Source organism: Lemur catta, chromosome 8 (genome assembly GCF_020740605.2).
Source record: "Lemur catta isolate mLemCat1 chromosome 8, mLemCat1.pri, whole genome shotgun sequence".
NCBI classification, from domain to species: domain Eukaryota; kingdom Metazoa; phylum Chordata; class Mammalia; order Primates; family Lemuridae; genus Lemur; species Lemur catta.
In genome coordinates, this window is record NC_059135.1 from 42,264,700 (window position 1) to 42,283,657 (window position 18,958).

Below are 18,958 nucleotides of genomic sequence, written 5' to 3' on the forward strand. Positions count from 1 at the left end.
ATCAGTGAGTGAGTCATGCTTCAATTTGGCTGACAGAAAAACAACAAAAGGCCTTTCTGTGCCTATGAGCTCCCTCTTCTCAGAAGAGATGCAGAAACATTTTAATAGATCTTCCCCAAATTTCTGTAGGTTGACACCATCAGTTTAAAGCAGAAGACATCAAACCAACAGAAACACAATGTATTTTTAATGCTTTCATACACCACAAAATTGTAGGAGAAAATCATATAACAAATAATTTGTCTTTATATAACTTTCCCTGTGGATCTGAGGTGCTTATATACATTACTTTATTACATTGTTTCATTTAAACTAAAGTAACTGCTTTAAAAAATTCAAATGATATAAACTAAGGGAAAGGACCACTGAGAAGTAACATTTACCTGTTGCATCAAATTCAATTGGCTGGCACCGGCGAGTAGAAGACCAGTCACATTTGAGGACTTGCCCTCCTTCCACAATCCCAGGCTGGGTAGTGTTTGCCTTGGGAGCTCCCACCAAAAGAAACATCCTGCTAAAATACAAAAGAGGTAGACAAGATTTTAAATGACATGAAGCACAAGCAGTATCTCGTGATTTATGAAAAGCAATCATTCTCTTGATATTATCCACAAATATTTTTCAAAACCATTCACTGAGGGCATAATCTTCATTATTCTTTTGGTACTCTCTGACATACATACGCTATTTGGTATAGTTTATTTTTCCTGATAACTTTATAAGGACACGTCAGTGTTATATTTATTTAAAAATATTTGTGGGTCAAACTACACTTTAAATATGTACAGTTTATTGTATGTCACATATGTCAATAAAGCTGTTTAAAAAAATGTATGCTGGCTAGTGTCAGGGAAGTTTTGTTTTGGGTTGTGTTTGTGATTTGCCATGCATTTTCTATATCCTGAATGATGAGCAAAAAATAAATAAAATAAAATAAATGATTCTAAATAAATGATCTCAAAGTATGGTAATTCTAAATATTATTTCCCCTTTTGGAAAAATCTTATATTAGAACTACTACTGTACTTCATTTTTTTTTTTTAGTAGTGACTAACAAATTTCTCTTCGTAATATTAATCTAATCAATTCCTTGTCAAATATTAGGACTACTATTCAATTTTCTATCAGGGTAAAATTAACTGAAGACAAAATAATCAGGAGTCAATATCACTTCTTTTTCTGTCGCCCAGGCTAGAGGGCAGTGGCATCATCATAACTCATAGCAACCTCCAGATCCTGGGCTCAAGCCGTCCTCCTGCCTCAGCCTCTGAAGTAGCTGGGACTATAGGCACGCACCACCACACCTGGCTAATTTTTCTATTCTTTAGCTGTTTTCTATTAATTCAAAAAGAGGTATGAATTGAGTGTTTCCTCTATATAAAGCACAGTGCTTGGCACTAGAGATACCAGGAAGAACAAAACAATCTTGGTTCCTTATCTTAGTGCAGTTTACATTCTTGGACGCAAGAAATTAGCCAACAGAGAAACAAATTACTGTTACAAGTGCAAAGAAACAAATTACTGTTACAATTGCAGCAAACAATTAGCTGAAAGATTATTTAGGAAAAGGGAAGAGAGACTTTCAGATAAACAAAAATTATCGCTAAGGAACTGGAGGAGAGAGACAAAGGAAGTCTAAGGAAATTAATTTTAAAGAATGGGGAGGAGAGATTTTTTTTTAGATTAAGTAGTCAGAGATGTTATCTCTAAGGAACTCACCAGAAAATTAAGATGTACAGGAGGGCACCCAGGAGCTTTTGTGTTGGGGAGTTGAGGGGAAGGAGGTAGAGGTGAGATGAGGGAAGTGAGATGAAGAGGTGGGTGCACCCTAAGCAAAAGTAGCATAATCCTGGGCAGAAAAGAATTTAGTCTCCAGGATTTAAAAGAAGTGTGGCTGAACCTAGAGAGCAAGCCAGAAATGGCAAAGACAAAGTCAGAGGGCCCAGTAAAAGCCAAGTCAAGCAGGGTGTTTTAGCCATGGTTAAACTTTGGATTATATCCTTGGGTCCATTTGAAGCCTCTGAATGTTTTTTAGGCAGAAGAATCATCTAATAAAGAAAACTAAATGTCATGTCTCATGGGGAAAGCATTATGGGACAGGGAGACAAAAATGGAACAAGGAAAGCAAGAGAGCAGCAGCAGCTCAGGGAGGGGCTGATAGGGACCTGCAGTCTGCAAGCACGTGGCAAGATAGGTGGCAGATTTGAGAAACATCTAAAGTAAAATGAACAGGAATAGCCAGGCGCCTGAAAACGAGAGAAAGGGAAGATTAAAGAATATCAACTAGGTTTCCTTCTTGAATGCACAGATGGGACAAAAGCCTAGACAGTAGGAAAGTAGAAGGCAGATTAAGTATTTATAGGAAAATCATGAATTCAGTTTCTTTTTTTCTTTTTCTTTTCTTTCTTCTTTTTTTTTCTTTTTTTGAGACAGGGTCTCACTCTGTCACCCAGGCCGGAGTGCAGTGGCATCATCATAGCTCACGGCAACCTCAAACTCCTGGGCTCAAGTGATCCTCCTGCCTCAGCCTCCCAAGTACCTGGAACTACGGGCACATGCTAATTTTTCTATTTTTTTACAGGGTCTCACTATGTTGCTCAGGCTGGTCTTGAACTTCTGGCCTCAAGTGATCCCCCCACCTCAACCTTCCAAAGTGCTAGAATTATAGGCATAAGCCACCGTGCCCAGCCCGAATTCAGTTTTTAATTTGTTTAAGACATCTGTGAGATACCTTGCTATTCTAGAGCTCTAAGGAGAGCTCCGCCTGAGAGATAATGGGTGGAGAGTATCAGAACACAGATGGAGTTGTTCACCCAGGAGAAGCTCAGAGAAAAGAGGGCCAAAGAATGAGCTCTGAGGGACAATGGTAATTTAAGAGTCAGGAAGAGAAAGAAGATATAATAAAAGAGACACTCAGTCTTTCTTCTCAAGAAACTAATTGAAATATGGGGGAAAAAAACCAGAATACAGACTGATACAAACAGCTCTAGATAAATCCTATCACTATTATCATTTCATTTGGTTAAACACTAAATTCTCCTGACAAAGAAAACATTCACAATTGCTTTTCACCTTTTTGTGAAATTCCAAACAAACCTACATCTTAAATATAATCTCATCTAGACTACACCAAAGCTGGCAGTGTAAATTGCTCAGTTACAGGAATCCTGCTTTCTGACACATATCTTAAAACCCACAAATTCAAAATAAAGACGAAACTCCCAACCAAACCACGCCCTGTTTAATAAAGCTTTATGCAGTCATATTTGGCATCAGTAAAACACCACTTCTGGCTCATTCCCATCACAGCAAAATGATTCTGGGTAGGAAATTATCTTAGTTTTCATTCAGCAACAATCTTTCATAGAAAAAAATAAGGTTATGAGTGGGAAAGCAACTTCTCCCTTTTTCTAAATCAGAGTTAGTTAACACAGCTATATTTTATATATATGTAAATTATAAATATATAAATTTTATATAGGTAAATATATAAAAATTATACATATGATTTCTTTTTCCTTTCAATAGGTCAAAAAATTGGCCACAAAAATCACAAAACTGCCCCTCTTCATCTGAATTAAATGATTTTTCAGTGCATGCTGGAGAAAAAGAACATTTCTAGCAAGGGTACTTTTTAAAGGTCTATACCTTGAAAAGGGCTTAGGTAAATTCCCACAGTAGTTCTAAGAAGGGTAGTACAAGCAAAGGTATGCACATGTTTTTATTGTTGTAGATAATGCCAGGTTCCAAGAGGTTAAGACAGGAGAGCTGGTTCCCAGAATCTGCCTAGAAACCTACAAGCAAAACTCATTTCTAGACTGTCATCGCAGAGCACTTTATAGAATCTTTTATAATGTTTTGTCAAAACTAGTCTTCCCACTTTATGATAAATTGCTTCTTTGAATGTAGGGGACTCTAATTCATCCTTGTGCCTGCCACATAATAAGAACTCAAGAAAAGTTTAAGTTGACAGTGGAGGAGCAAGTAAATTCGATAGCTATGGGTCGCAATCTTCAATCAGCCATACAGAAATAGATCATTTCCACTATGCCTCAACCATGCAAGAATGCAGAAATCATCTTCTATTAAACACTCAATTATTTAAATTATCCTTAAAATAATTTCCTTATGTAACATCTCTACTTAATTTGGGGTTTCAGATGCTTTCTTTATAAGACAGAGAGAGCTGGGAAGTTATTAGGGGACGGCCTTCAGCAAAGACAGAAAAAAGGACACAGTAGGAGAGTTCTCTGAATGAAAACTGCACTCCATTGGCAGCACATAGCTTGAATTCCTTGGTTAAAACCAAGTAACAAGGCTGCTGCTTTTCATCAGAACAGTTACACATTATAGGCATAAAATGATGGTAATTAGATGTACAAATACGGATGTTCAAGTTTTCCTAAACATACCTTCATGTGCAGTCTTGTACACTGGTGAAACGCCACAGAAATCGTAGAATAATATAAAAGGAATGTGTCAGTATCTACATGCTAAATGTGTAGGGGAAAAAGTTAAGGAATAAAGTCTTTTGTCCAAAATGTCATCATGGTATTTAAGTCACTTTTATGACATTTAAGTTGTTAAAAGAGAAAAACGGAGAGATGGAGAAAGTAAAATGACCTTAGACATGTTAAAGTCTTAACAGAGAGTTAAGTGAAAAAATTAATATTTGCATGCATAGAATAAAGGGTTCAGGGTGGTAAAAGATTCTATTATATATGAGAAAATTAAGGAATTTAAAAAGCAACACATACTACCAAAAAAAAAGACTTAATAAAATGCTTTACAAAAAAATTGTTACTTGAAGTTCATCTAAGAATGTCTAATGAATGTCTAAAACAGCTTAACTGGGGTATGAGAACTGACAGACCAGAAAGTAATGTTTGCAGTATAAGCACTGTCTACTGGGAACAGTTTGGGACTAAAAGTCACAAACACTGCAAATTAATTGAGGAAGTCACTTTATACCTCTGAGTCTCTGTTCCCTTCTCTACTGAATGGAAATAACAATGCCCACTGTAATTACTTTAAAAAGAAATTTTCTGAAAGCGGGAGTAGATAAATGCAAACTTAGAAAATCTGAAAGCATCAGTAAAAACACAAGATGGTATTGGAACTAAAAACAACAATTAGTACAATTAATAAGCTAATCCCCTAACAAAGCAGGAAACAAAACTTAAAATCTGTTTTTAAAAGGGCTTTTCTTTCTTCCATGTTCTCAAAGGGCTATTAATGGTCAAGTAATTAACTCAAATGGAGAAGAAAAAGAAGGGAAGGAAAGTTGGCTCAACATTTCCTGACAATGGTGGAGAGGGTTAGGTGAGGCTGACAAGAGAGTTCACTGATTAGCAGTGAAAATCTGAAGCTAGGCAACTTAGTTTCATATGCCTGCAACTTTCTGCTTATGGACTCCATTTTTCTCCAAAAAGTGTGTCCAAGGACATTCTCAGGATCCCCATTCTCACCATTCTTTTTAAATGACTGAAGACAATTCCATTAAATGACTATTTAGCACTCCAGAGTTAAGATTTACATCCACGCCAAGAACTGCTGAAATATAAAAGGTGGGGGCAGAATGTTGGACATCGAGGGAGGGAGATAGAGGAGGAAAGGAAAGAGAGAGGCAGGATAAGAGATGAAAAAAGAAAAAAAGGGCTAGGGAGGGAGAGGTATAGTAAGAGGAAGTGGCAGAAAGACAGACAAGAGGATCAGAGAAACCAACCAGGATGTCCTTTGGATGTACTTCCTATCCAAAGTGTCCAGGGAGGGCAGTTGCTTCAGGGAACGTGACCTTGACTACCAAGCAGAGGCAACTTGCCAATCAATGACAAGTCCATTTTTCAAACCCTTCAAATGAACTCAGTTGTTTGCTGCTTTCAGCACTGACCTTTCCACAGCAGAGCTTGTTTAACATATTTAGTTGACTCTGGGTTGACTAATGAGGCTTCACCAAAAGGAACTTCTAAAAACTACCATACATGTATAAGGAAAGAAATGTGTATAAAATAGTGCTGAATGTTATTTCAAAGCTATAATTCCAGTTTCAGATTTCTTTTTCATTAAAAATAAATATGCCACAGTCAACACTTACATGATGTAAAAGAGAAACAGTAACTAAAAACTCCATACTTTTTCTCTTCTCTTTTATAATGCCCTATAAACCTACGGTCTTTATCAGGTAATCAACATAGGACTTGCTTTCTAAATAATAAGACTATAGTCTATACATGTATATTATTTATGATGAGAAAAATCAACCAGTATAGCTAGAGCAACACTGAAGTTTATGAAAATGAGCTGGCAGCATTTTGTAAAGTTGTGAAGATGGTTACAATGTTGAGGGGAGAAAGATACAGGAAATTTAAGAAGTACATACAGGTTGGGACCGACAGCATAGGGAACTTAATCCAGATTAAGCAGTTTGGACTTTCTCTCTGGCAACAGAAGCATTATTGAGGGAATTTTCAAGCAGAGTACCAAGATCAAAAAGGATGTTTCAGAAAAATAAATCTAGTAGAAACAAATAAGATGTGTTGCAGGTCTAAGAGCCAAATGATGGGCAGAGGGATGGAGAAGAACCTGAGTGCCACAGACCACACTTGTGATGAGTGGGCTGAAATACGAGGGTGTAGCAGAAAACAGAAATGGATTCAAGAAACCCTTAACGAGGAAGAATTTCTAGGACCTTCAGCCTGTGACTAATCACTGACTAATACTGGGGGAGCAAAGTAGAAGAGACAAAGAAAAACATAAAATGAGAAGGAGGAATATGAAATTATTTCCAGGGCAACAGAGAAAATGATGCCACTATTAATAGACACAGAGGTATAAGTGACATTTCTTGGTGAAAAAAGAATTCATTTTTAGTCAAACTGAGTTAAGATGGGCTAGTCAAGTAGAAACTATCCACAGGCCAGCCACTGGAATATCAAGTTAGAGCTCCACTTCTAGATCTAATATATAGCCTGGGCAGAGTTTTATTTAAAAAGCTTTCTTGGCCAGGCATGGTGGCTCATTGCTGTAACCTCAGCAGTTTGGGAGGCTGAGGGGGAAGGACTGCCTGGGGCCAGGAGTTTGAGATCAGCCTGGGCTACATAGCAAGACCCCGTCTCTAGAAAAATAAAAGAAATCAGCTGAATATGGTGCGGGATTTGAATTTCACATCCTGTCCTTTGATCCCTCTCTTGCCTTCTACCCACACCAACCTGCTCAAACAACTAAAGACTGCAAACTCTTCTGCCTCAGTTTCCTCATCTATAAGAATGAGTTTATCTGCTTCTCCCTCCCTACTTCCCCTGCTGGTTTGGGCTATAGCATGAAAGGAGATATAAGTAAAAGTAAATAGGTTTATGAATGTAAGATATCATTATTATAATTAAACCTAGGATGTAATTTTTAATTTCTCCAATTAGTCTCCACAAGAAAAACATGATTTTAATTCTTGGCCTGTATATGATCTTTAAATTTTATGTGAGTTTAACAATATAGTCACCATAAATTAATGCTTACAAAAGAAATATGGAATGCTAATTTTTATTATTCATAATTTTTAAAAATCACTCTTCTTGTGAATTTTCACTTCAAACTGGGGGGATTTTTTTTTTGAGGGAGCACCTTAACATTTTTGCTTTAATACTTTATTTTTTCTTCTCTTTAATAAATATTGATTTATTAATTTTCATAATACAGACATAATTCAATAATAATTTTTTAGAACAAAAAAATGAGACATAAAACAATCCTACACCTTGCCTGAGGTACGTGGACTCCTAAACTGAAGAAATGGCAGGAGCAGACTTCATAACCATTCATTGCTTCCTCACTAATCTTTCCCTCAGAAGGAAGGAACTCTTTAATTAGGAAAAACTTTTTTATTGTGTGGATTTTTTTTTCCTTTAGAAGTTTATGATAACACCAAATAAACAATAATTCCAGCTGGTAATATTATAAATGGTATCCCATGCACCTTGGATTCCAATGCTTGTTAAATTTAAAAGTGCCCTTTTTCAAAATTCAGCATAATTTTACATTAATCTTTGTTAAATCTGAAAAGCTTAGTTAATAGAAACCTTTGTTTATATATATTATTTTGGTTTTTTAAAAAAAAAATCTTGGTTTCCATTTTTTAAGTTAGGCTATACCTAGAGAGCTCCCTAGTCTATCAGTAACAAAGCTGAAGTAACAAAGTAAAAAAGATTTCAAAATATTATAGGAAACCAAACCCAAGTTCAATTTTACCTTACCATTGAAAGTTCATGGATGAGGCCATGTAAACATGTCAGCACATGTAAATGTGTGAACTTAGAGTACTTTCAATAATCATAGTAATAAGATTAGCCACCATGCCTTGTAACCAACAACAGTATCATCAATAGTTCAACATTACTCAATTTGCCATGTAAAAACATTTAAAGTTTATCAGTTTTCCATGTATCTTTACACTAAACTAAGAGGGGTGGCAAAGAATTAACATCAACATTTGCAAAACACTCCATCAACTTTGATGGAGTTGGCATCAAGAGTAAATGCTAACTCTTGACAAAAGATACATATTTTCAAAATCATCGCGGGGCGCAGTGGCTCACGCCTGTAATCCTAGCACTCTGGGAGGCCGAGGCGGGTGGATCGCTCGAGGTCAGGAGTTCGAGACCAGCCTGAGCGAGACCCCGTCTCTACTAAAAATAGAAATAAAAATTATCTGGACAGCTAAAAATATATGTAGAAAAAATTAGCCAGGCATGGTGGCACATGCCTGTAGTCCCAGCTACTCAGGAGGCTGAGGCAGTAGGATCGCTTAAGCCCAGGAGTTTGAGGTTGCTGTGAGCTAGGCTGACGCCATGGCACTCACTCTAGCCCGGGCAACAAAGCGAGACTCTGTCTCAAAAAAAAAAAAAAAAAAATCATTAGAATTACTGTACAAATTAAATCTAAAAGTGCACCCTTGGGAGCAACTAAAATGCTCTGTATCTTAAAGGCAAACACTTAAAAATATCTGGAACAAAATATTTTTAAAAGATAATGCTGACTAAAATCAAATCAAATGTGAAGGTGGTAATTGTAGCCTAAAATTAATGATTATTTTTATCATTTTGGAAAAGCTGTGCTCTGGTCTCGCCAAAAGTACGTAACTGGAAACAACAAACAAAACCGAATTTGCTGTATAAAACAATGTCTAGTTTCCACTAACGGCATCCAATTTATGTATTGCCACAAAGGTTGTTACCAAAATGAATCATATTCAGCAACATTCAGAAAAATGCTGTGAGGACTAAATTCTGCTGTATGTTCTAACAGTAATACAAAAATATTTAGATATTTTTCCCAAAGTAGACATTTTTGTAGTGGAAAAGTAGTCTTATCCAAGTACAGACTATCAAAATTATTCTCGGCTCCTCCAAAAGGATATCTTGTAGAGAAAATATAGAAACAAAAATATGTTGTTAAACAATTTTAAGAGCTTAGAAGGAACCCTAAGAAGGGCTTCTTTTTGAAAACAAGATTAAAACATCATAAAACATCCAGTGAACTGTCATTAAATCAGTATTTCTAATGCTAATTTGGGGGTGGGGTGGTGAGAATGATGTCAGCGTTCAGCAGAGTCAGAAACAACTTTTAATCCAATAATGACAATAACTATTACAAATCCTGCCTGACAGCCCCTGAAACATAGAACGCTGGCAATTCGAAAACATAACTGAATTATTAAATACTGCAGTATTCTAATGGCCTGCAGTGAGTGAAAACTCAGCAAACACCCTTGTTCTTTCTGAACAATGACCTAAATAGTGAATCACTATAAAAAGAACAGATGACACATTCAATTCATCTGTTCAACCTCAAATGTGCAAAGGTCTGAGAGTCCCAGAGATAAGGCACAATGAAATTAATACAATATGGTCATTTTAAGTCATGAGAATGCCTGGAACAGGAGTAAGTGAGAAGAAACAGAATCAGAGAGGCGGAAAGAGTGGGGGAGGGCTTGCTTAGGAAAACGAGAAGGACGGGCATTAAGTCTGGGAAGCAGAAAAAGACTACTGGGAAGGCTAACCGGTAGCGGAGAAAAAGAAGTTCAGAGACGAAAGCGACCAAGTCCTGGACACTAGCAGAGGCAGCAAGGGGTCCAGCAGAACCAGCCTTTGTTGATTTCCCACTTTTCCCGAATGTTAAGCACAGGTCAGCTTCAAAGCTCTCCCTCTGCCCCCAACCAACTTTAAGAGGTGAGGAGCGGAGTGGAACCGGGCGATGGGTGCCTAGGGGAGTTCATTTCCCCAAATATTCCCTCCACCCAGGACGCAACCCACCGGCGGGTGGGATGGATGGGACAGACGGACGCCGGAATGTCCCCAGAGATCAGCCCCGGTGGGGGAACGCAGGGTGGGTGCGCGCGGCGGGGGAGGCCCGAGTCCTGCTCCGAGTGCGGCCACTTACGAAGACGCGCTGGGTACGAAGAAATCCACCGCGAAGCCGAAGTAACTTCCCTCCGGGCCGGAGTACTCGGCAGGACTGTCCACGTCTAGGTTGAAGGCGCCGCACAGAGGTAGCAGGAGTCCGTGGAGCAGCAGCAGGAGGCGGCAGGGGCGAAAGCGCAGCCGCCGCCCCCGCGGAGGAGCCATCGCCGAAGAGCGCGCGGGACGCCGGGCCGGAGCGGCGGCCACCCCCCTCCCCCCGGGGCGCACGGAGCCCGCGGCCGCCGCCTGCGCGCCCAGACTTGCCGGCCGCTGGCTTCCCGGCGAGCCCGGGACGGCGCCGGGGCAGGCGGGAGGGCTGAGCTTCCGAGCGGCCGCCGGAGGCGCGGGGCGCGGGCGGGGACAGCAGCGCGGGCGGCCCCTCGCTCCCCGCTCGCTCGGCTGCGCGACGCCGCGTCTGAGCCCGGGGACCGCAGCGGTGCGCGCCGCGCCTCCGGCCCGAGAGCAGCCGGAGCCGGGGGAGGAGGCAGGGGAGGAGCCGCCCCTGGAGGCCGTGCCGCCCAGCCGAAGGAGGAAGTGGGGGAGGAGAGCCGTCCTTCCACCGGGCAGAGCCGGGCGCACTTCCGTGCGCGCTGTCGCCGCCTGTCCCGAGCCGGGGAACCTGCGCCGGGGCCCCGGGCGCTCAGAGGCCGGGCGGGCGGCTGCGCCCCTGGACGAGAGCCCGCAGCCCGGGCGCCGGGAGCCGGGGGCGGGCAGAGGGTCCAGCGTCCCAATGCGCCGGCGGCCACTCGAGTGGCGAGGGCAGCCCAGGTTCCCTGGCCCGGCCGGGATCTTGAGCGACTTTTGTTTAACAGTGAGGAAAGCTTTATCCGCTTCTCGTGTTTCTGCTACTTAGCCTGGCAGACTCTCACCCACGAAACTCTGTAATTAATGGTTGTTTTCCTCCCCACACACAAACGCTGAACTTAATTATAAACTTCCAGAATGCCAGCGCAGCCTCTTCCAAGCGGGCTGTGTTAAAGTTGAAGAAAGGACAGGCGAGGCAAAGAATCAGCAGTAATCGTTTTAAATCAAATCAGAATAGTCGAAGCCTTATTCCTAGTTAGCTGGAGTTGTATGACTTCGGAAAACTAATTCGTTGATTTAGGAGATGTGGGGAGATATATAATTTTAGAGTTGGAAGAAGAAATGTGCATGCAGCATTGAAACAGGGCCCCTTGCGCCTGCTCGCTGTCGGTGTGTGCCACGAAGCCCTGACAGCGCTGAGCCAAGTGAGAGAGGTCCTTGAGGACAAGGAACCTTGACCTTTTTGTATTTCCGTTTCTTAGCACCTTGCCAAGCAGTGACCAGTCAATAAAGTGTTGAATCAATGAATGAATAGCAGGTAAAATGGTGAGTAAACTTTGCTCAGAGAAGTGACTCTCCTATACTGTGTATTATGCACTAAATAATTTGATGAACAAGATAAAGTATACGTGTATGGTGTGGACCTTAACAACTTACAAGTACTACAACAGTAAATTCGGACTATTTTCCCAAAGTAACTATTAAAACTCAATCACATTTTACATTAATCTAATAACTATTAAATAATCCTCTGTAGGGGTATGTATATAAATTAAAATGAAATGCCTAATTTGAATTTATAATACTTCATTGCATTAAATATTTATATTTTAAATTTGAGTAAAAGATAGGCAGCAAAACCTTTGGCATGTTTTACAAGCCATGGTCCACCATCTGCCTAAAAGAAATTACTGACTGGGAGAGAAAATCCTACACAAATACTTATACATGAATGCAAATACACCTTTCTCCTCACTATGTTCCCTCATACACCAAAGAGGCCTTGGATTAGTACACATAAGCCCAAAGGGTCTTTTATACCTTAAAAAAATGAGAACCAATCCGTGTGGAAATCCATCCAGATAAGGAGAACAGAAGCATTTAAACTCTGGCTAGACCCAGTAAGCCTCCTACTCAACTTCTGATTCCAGGACAGAGGTGTGACAGACCAGAGGAAAGGAGGGAAGCCTTGTGAGAGGATCAGGGAAAGGAAGAAGCCAAAGGAATGACAACACAATGTGTGCTCACCAAAACTCAGCCCTAAAGAGTCCTGCAAACAGCTACTAATCTCACTTATTCTTGTGCCATTTTTTGAGTTTATTTCAAAAAAGCAGTCTTGTAAATCAAAGAATTTGTTTAAAAAAAAAAACAAAACATACATTTCTGTTAAGAGACAATGAAGCTGACAAACCCAGTGCCTTTAGAAACTTGGGGTTATAAATGCAGGCATCTTTGTAAGTATGACCATGCTTGAGCAGCTATCCAGATAGTGCCTTGCAAATTGTATTATAGAACCTATCGATTCAGCCAGCACTTATTCAGAATGCACATTGTGCTTCGTACTTGTGCGCATGGGAGAGGGGAAAAGCATGTTTTATTCTATAGAAGAAAAGCGATGTTCCACCTCGTGGCACTACTCTTTAAATTACATTATAACAATTTTCCAACTTAAAGGAGAACTGCCATGTACGTTAAATATCCATTATGTATTTAATATAATCCCTTTCTTACAGAGAAAATAAAATATTAGATAGTAAATAGAATTTTGACTTGGAATTTTACCCTCTACCACTCTATCCTTTAGTTAAAATCTTGAATCTAGTGGTTTCTATAGATTCAGGTGCCTAGGTTCAATTCCTGGCTTCATCAGGTACTAGTTGTATGACCCTGGGCAAATCAATCCAACTATTCTGTGCCTCAATTTTCTTATCTATAAAATAGAAAGAATACTAGTACCTATCTTGTAGAATTGAACGGTCCTGGTTGCCATTAGTACTTATACTACTATTAGTTTAGCACAGCAATAATAGTAAAGTTTTATGACTCTAATTACACTCTCTTACGTCTCCTATTTCCTATCCAACGGTTTCTTCAAAAACCATAATCAAACCAGGCCTCCAACGTGGCTCTGTCTCTGCACACAAAGAAGCTTAGTCCAGTTACGCCAAAATAAGAACAATTTCTACTTTTATCTTTCAAAGAACATCAAGGGGGATTCAGTTCATAACCCAAGGGACACCCTCCTGAAATCCCTTTCTTCTACTCTCCATTTTTCCAGAGACTTCAATCCATGAAACCCAGCGCTAGAGGTTTTTGTTGCTGTTTGTTTTTCTAACTCTTTTCCCACTCCTCTCCCAGCTATTTATTAGGGACATTGACTTGGCCTCTCTGGCTTCATGCCCACAGCCACCTCCAGCCTTTCCTATCTCATCTGTATCAGAAAAGATCCCAGCCAGCATCAATGCTCCTTGGGTGAGGCGGAAAGAAGAGAAGGCAAGCAGGAAACTCATCTCCTTTCTGGGCTTTGTTTCCTAAACTACCCCCTTGAATGCGAGGGTTCCCCAAGGCTCTGTCCTTGATTCACTGCATTTCTCATTTCTTATTCTACACATCCTCAGGGTGATCTTACTCACGGTCATGGTCTCAACTCTCCCTCTCACCCCTTCCCACCTCACAAAGGAGCTCTGGCCACATGAAATTACTTACTTTTCCCCAGTGTGCCATCTTTGTACACAGGGCTCCATCTTCCTGGGCAACATCAGCCCTCCTCCGTAACCACTTCCCCAAGCCCCATTCCTTACAAACCCACATGGTGTCCCCGACCTCGCTATTTCCTCCTCTTCTTTTAAGACTTATAACAGGCATCATCATGTCTTCCAGGAAGACTTCTCTCAGGAACCATACATTATTATCTTTGTATCTTCTGAGCTCAACATAGGGCCTTAGGAATTAATTCCAGTATCCAGAGATTTAATAACTGAAATTTTTATTGAGCTTACTCATTATATGCTGTGTGTTATACTAAGCATTATATATATATATGTATATATTAAGTTACTTATTAGTCACAAAACTGTGTCAGGTAGGGTCTATTACTGATTTTGCATAAGATTGAATGATTTTCCAAGGTCACAAAGCTTGTGTGACAGAGACAGATTTTGAACATGAGAAGATCTGACTCCAAGCTTAGGCTCATTACACCTAGATTGCCTTTACCATATAAAAATACACAAAACAGGCCAGGCACAGTGGCTCACACCTGCAATACCAATACTTTGGGAGGCTGAGGCCAGAGGATTGCTTGAGGCCAGGAGTTACAGCCTGGGCAACATAGAGAGACCTCATCTCTATAAAAAAATATTAATAGAAAAATTAGCCAGGCATGGTGACATGCACGTGTTCTCAGCTACTTGGGGGGCTGAAGCAGGAGGATTGTTTGAGCCCAGAAGCTTGACGTTACAGTGAACTATGATCATACCACTGCACACTAGCCCAGGCAAAAGAGCAAGATATTATGTCAAAAAAAGAGAAAAAATATACAATACAGTCATAAGCTGCATAACAACATTTAGATCAACAGTAGACTGCATATATGACTGTGGTCCCATAAGATTATAATACTGTATTTTTTACTGTACCTTTTCTATGATTAGATATGTTTACATATACAAATAGTTACCATTGTGTTACAGTTGCCTACAGTATTCAGTACAATAACATGCTGTACAGGTTTGTAGCCTAGGAGCAATAAGTATGTAGTAGCTATACCATCTAGGTTTGTGGAAGTACACTTTATAACATTTGCACAACATCAAAATTGTCAAAGGACACATTTCTCAGAACGTACGTATCAACATCATTGAAACACATAACAATACAGAACCAACAAAGATAAAAGGGATACAATATATTCAAAGTGACCTGAAAATTTGCTTAACAAAGTATCTTTACCCTAATTCCATCTAAATTTTTTACAGCATATTGTTTGCCTATAAAAGATTTTAATCAAATTTTATCATTGTTTGTATTCATCAAATAAATTCTACCATGGCAAAGTTTGTCCAAAAAAAATTATAAAACTATACCTGAGCAATGGTTTTATTAAAGACTAAAAATGCTCTTCGTTTACTGAAGTATTGCTATCAATAAAATAGTTTTAAGTGAATATTTTATGGGGCTAATATGACAGAGAAGAGAAATTTGTGTGGATATTTCTTCTGCTAATCTCTTCACATCTCCTGACCTTTATATTCTTGTGGGCAATGAAAGGAGCTGGTGATGATCTCCCAGGTCTTCTTCACCCCAAGAGCCTGGGATCTGAACACTTACCCAGAGTAACTAGGGTGGTTGTTCATAGCCCCCATGAAGTGAAAAATTACCTGGCCTCATTCAAATATCTTTCCCAGCCGAGGCAGGAGGATCCCTCGAGGTCAGGAGTTCAAGACCAGCCTGAGCAAGAGCAAGACCCTGTCTCTACTAAAAATAGAAAGAAATTATCTGGCCCAACTAAAATATACATATAGAAAAAATTAGCCGGGCATGGTGGCGCATGCCTGTAGTCCCAGCTACTCGGGAGGCTGAGGCAGTAGGATCCCTTAAGCCCAGGAGTTTGAGGTTGCTGTGAGCTAGGCTGACGCCACGGCACTCACTCTAGCCCAGGCAACAAAGAGAGACTCTGTCTCAAAAAAATAAATAAATAAAATAAAAAAATAAAATAAAATAAAATAAAACAAATATATTTTCCCCACATTAGGCAGAATAATAATGTTCACTGAGGATAAAATGGCCTGTGCTCATGAGTATCAGGAATGAAAAGGAAAAATGTTCCTTATCTTCCTCTATAGGTAATACCTTTATGTTTTTATAGCAGTAAGAAATCAATTATTTATTGCTTTTAAATCAAACACTTCTTCCATATACTAGGAAAAGTTAGTTACAAACTTAAGAAGTTTCAGATAAATGTTGGGGGACATGTAGAAATATATTAGTTCCCTTGTTGAAAGAACAAGACACAGATAACTAATCTTTTGAAGTTTCAAAAACAAAAATGCAACTCTTCTCTCAGAACATTTTTTTTAAGTGGTTTTAACTTAAATGGACTATTGCTTAATTTGAAATATCTATCCAGGACACCTCTTTTGATTTTTCCTCTCAAGACTAAATATGTTGATAAGTCAAAATATGTACTGCCTTTTATCTGTAGTTTGAGTAATAGCTAATATTTCACCATCTGAATGTCTCTTTTCTCTCCAGAATGCATTCAGTTTACTTATTTCACTTATAAAACATGGTTGTAATATTTTCATCTTTTCTTTTTAACATCATGGGGCTTAAGGACCAATTTGAAAAGACCATGTTGATTACTTATGAATAAAACTCCTAAGAAGGTAACATGTACAAATGCCAAAATTGAAAATTAATAAGGACATCACTACATAACTTCAAATGTGAAGAGAAATTTAATGAGTGGATTAAGAAAATATGCATTAAAACTTCTTTCTATTGGGGTCAAACTTACATTTTAAATATCCAGCCATATTTCCTCCTGGAGATGTACATTTATTGAGTGACTTCCTTGTGTTCCTATTGCCATAAGAGTCCTTTTACAAACTTATCTTTCCAGGTTTGTAACAACCTATGGTAGAAGATACCCTAGAAAACTGAGATTCAAAGTATCAAAATAGAAATCACAACACGAGGTAACTTTCATACCTATGAACAAACTCTTGGAATTCTGTGGCTGAGGCTGAGCAGAGCATCTTGGGGAGGAAGCTTCTGTAGGCTGTGAATCTGTACAGGTCTCCTCAGGTCACAAATATGCCATGCTCATCACTTCCTTAGTGCCTCTGTTCCTAAGGTTATTTTCTCCTCAACTCGGAATACCATTCTTTTACCTGCTCTTCTATCTTAATTCACCCTAACTTCAGCTTTCAGCTCAACACTCACCTTCTCCAGGGAACTTTACGTGGTTTCATTTTCTCCCTTCTCTTTGGCTTGTATTTCCAAGTCTAATTCACTCACAATTTAGCATCTAATTACTTTCTTGTATTTACATCCTGGTGTTTTTGACAGCATTTGAAATATTATTTATTTATTTATTTATTTGAGTCAGGGTCTTGCTCTGTTGCCCAGGCTGGAGCACAATGGCGTGATCATAGCTCAATGAAGCCTCTACCTCCTGGGCTCAAGCGACCCTTCCACCTCAGCCTCCCTAGGAGCTAGCACTACACACCAGTGCCACCATGCCCAGATAATTTTTTAAATTTTTGTAGAGACAGGGTCTTGCTATGTTGCCTAGGCTGGTCGTGAACTCCTGGCCTCAAGTGATCCTCCCACCTTGGCCTCTCAAAGTACTGGGATTACAAACGTGAGCCACTGTGACTAGCCTGAATGTATTCTATTTAATATTAATTCTTGATGTTTTTAGGCATCTTAGTATTTTCTTCCTAGTGAAATTATCAGTTCGTTAAAAATAGGAGCAATGTTTTCTTAACATTGAATGTAGTGCTGAATTTATTTTTTAAATTTTTTTCCACATAAATGGGCATGTTTTTATTCTAATTATCTATGTTTCTGCTTTCAAAGGGCTAGTCTTTTTTTTATTTCAATAGATTTAGGGGTACAAGTGGTTTTTGGTTAAATGGATGAATTGTATGGTGGTAAAGTCTGGGCTTTTAGTGTAACTCTCATCCCAATAGTGTACATTGGACCCACTAGGTAATTTTTCATTCCTAACCCCCTCCCCTATCCTCTCTCTTCTGAGTCTCCAATGTCCATTATATTACTCTGTATGACCCTGAATACTCATAGCTTAGTTCTCATTTGTAAGTGAGAACATGCAGTATTTGTTTTTCAGTTCCTGAGTTACTTCACTTAGAATAATGGCCTCCAGTTCCATCTAAGTTGCTAGAAAAGGTATTATTTTATTCATTTTTATGGTTGAGTAGTATTCCATGGTATGTATGTGTGTGTGTGTATATATATATATATATATACATATGTATATATATATATATATGTATATACACACACACACACACACACAACACTTTACTCATTGATGGGAAGTTAGGATAATTCTATTAATATATCTTTGCAATAGTGAATTGTGCTGCAATAAACGTATGAGTGCATTTGATATCATAACTCCTTTTCCTTTGGGTAGATACCTAGTAGTGGGATTCCTGAATCAAATGGTGGATCTACTTTTAGTTCTTTGAGAAATCTCTATACTGGTTTCCATAGAGGTTGTATTAATTTACATTCCCACCAACAATGTATAAGTGTTCCCTTTTCACTGTGTCTGCACCAACATCTACTGTTTTTTGACTTTTTAGTAATGGCCATTCTGACTGGGATTGGATTTATAATATTAAAAATCACTAAGAACTTGATGAATTATCTGTAAACTTCATGAGGGAAAAAAACATGTTGATCTTATCCATAATTAAATATACAATGCCTAGCACAATTTTTACTGAATAGCAAGAAACCAATGAGTATTTGCTAAAGGAGAAGTAAATGGATATATGAATAACAAAGCGATTGGCACCATTATAATACATGCAGGTATAACTCAACAAATATTCTTATATAAATGAATGAATGACTATGTACTTTTCAAGAAGTTGAAAAGCTCTATATAATAGATTTATTTCATAACGAACAAAGAAATGGGATTAAACTACGAACTTCACCTAGAA

The 18,958-nt window shown here is 39.0% G+C and overlaps 1 protein-coding gene across 2 annotated transcripts in view; it reads right to left on the minus strand.

Annotated features, from left to right (window-relative positions):
- Positions 1-10,880, minus strand: part of ITGAV (integrin subunit alpha V) — a 78,309-nt gene extending 67,429 nt beyond the window's left edge. Inside the window, exons 1-2 of one of the 2 annotated variants that reach the window (XM_045559991.1) lie at positions 10,432-10,880; positions 384-514 (exon numbers count right to left, since the gene is read on the minus strand). In XM_045559991.1, the coding sequence (XP_045415947.1) occupies positions 384-514; positions 10,432-10,616 (316 nt within the window). In that variant the 5' untranslated portion in view covers positions 10,617-10,880. The remainder of the gene's footprint in view (positions 1-383; positions 515-10,431) is intronic. The other variant, XM_045559992.1, reaches the window with a different exon arrangement.
- Between the last annotated feature and the right edge of the window lie 8,078 nt (positions 10,881-18,958).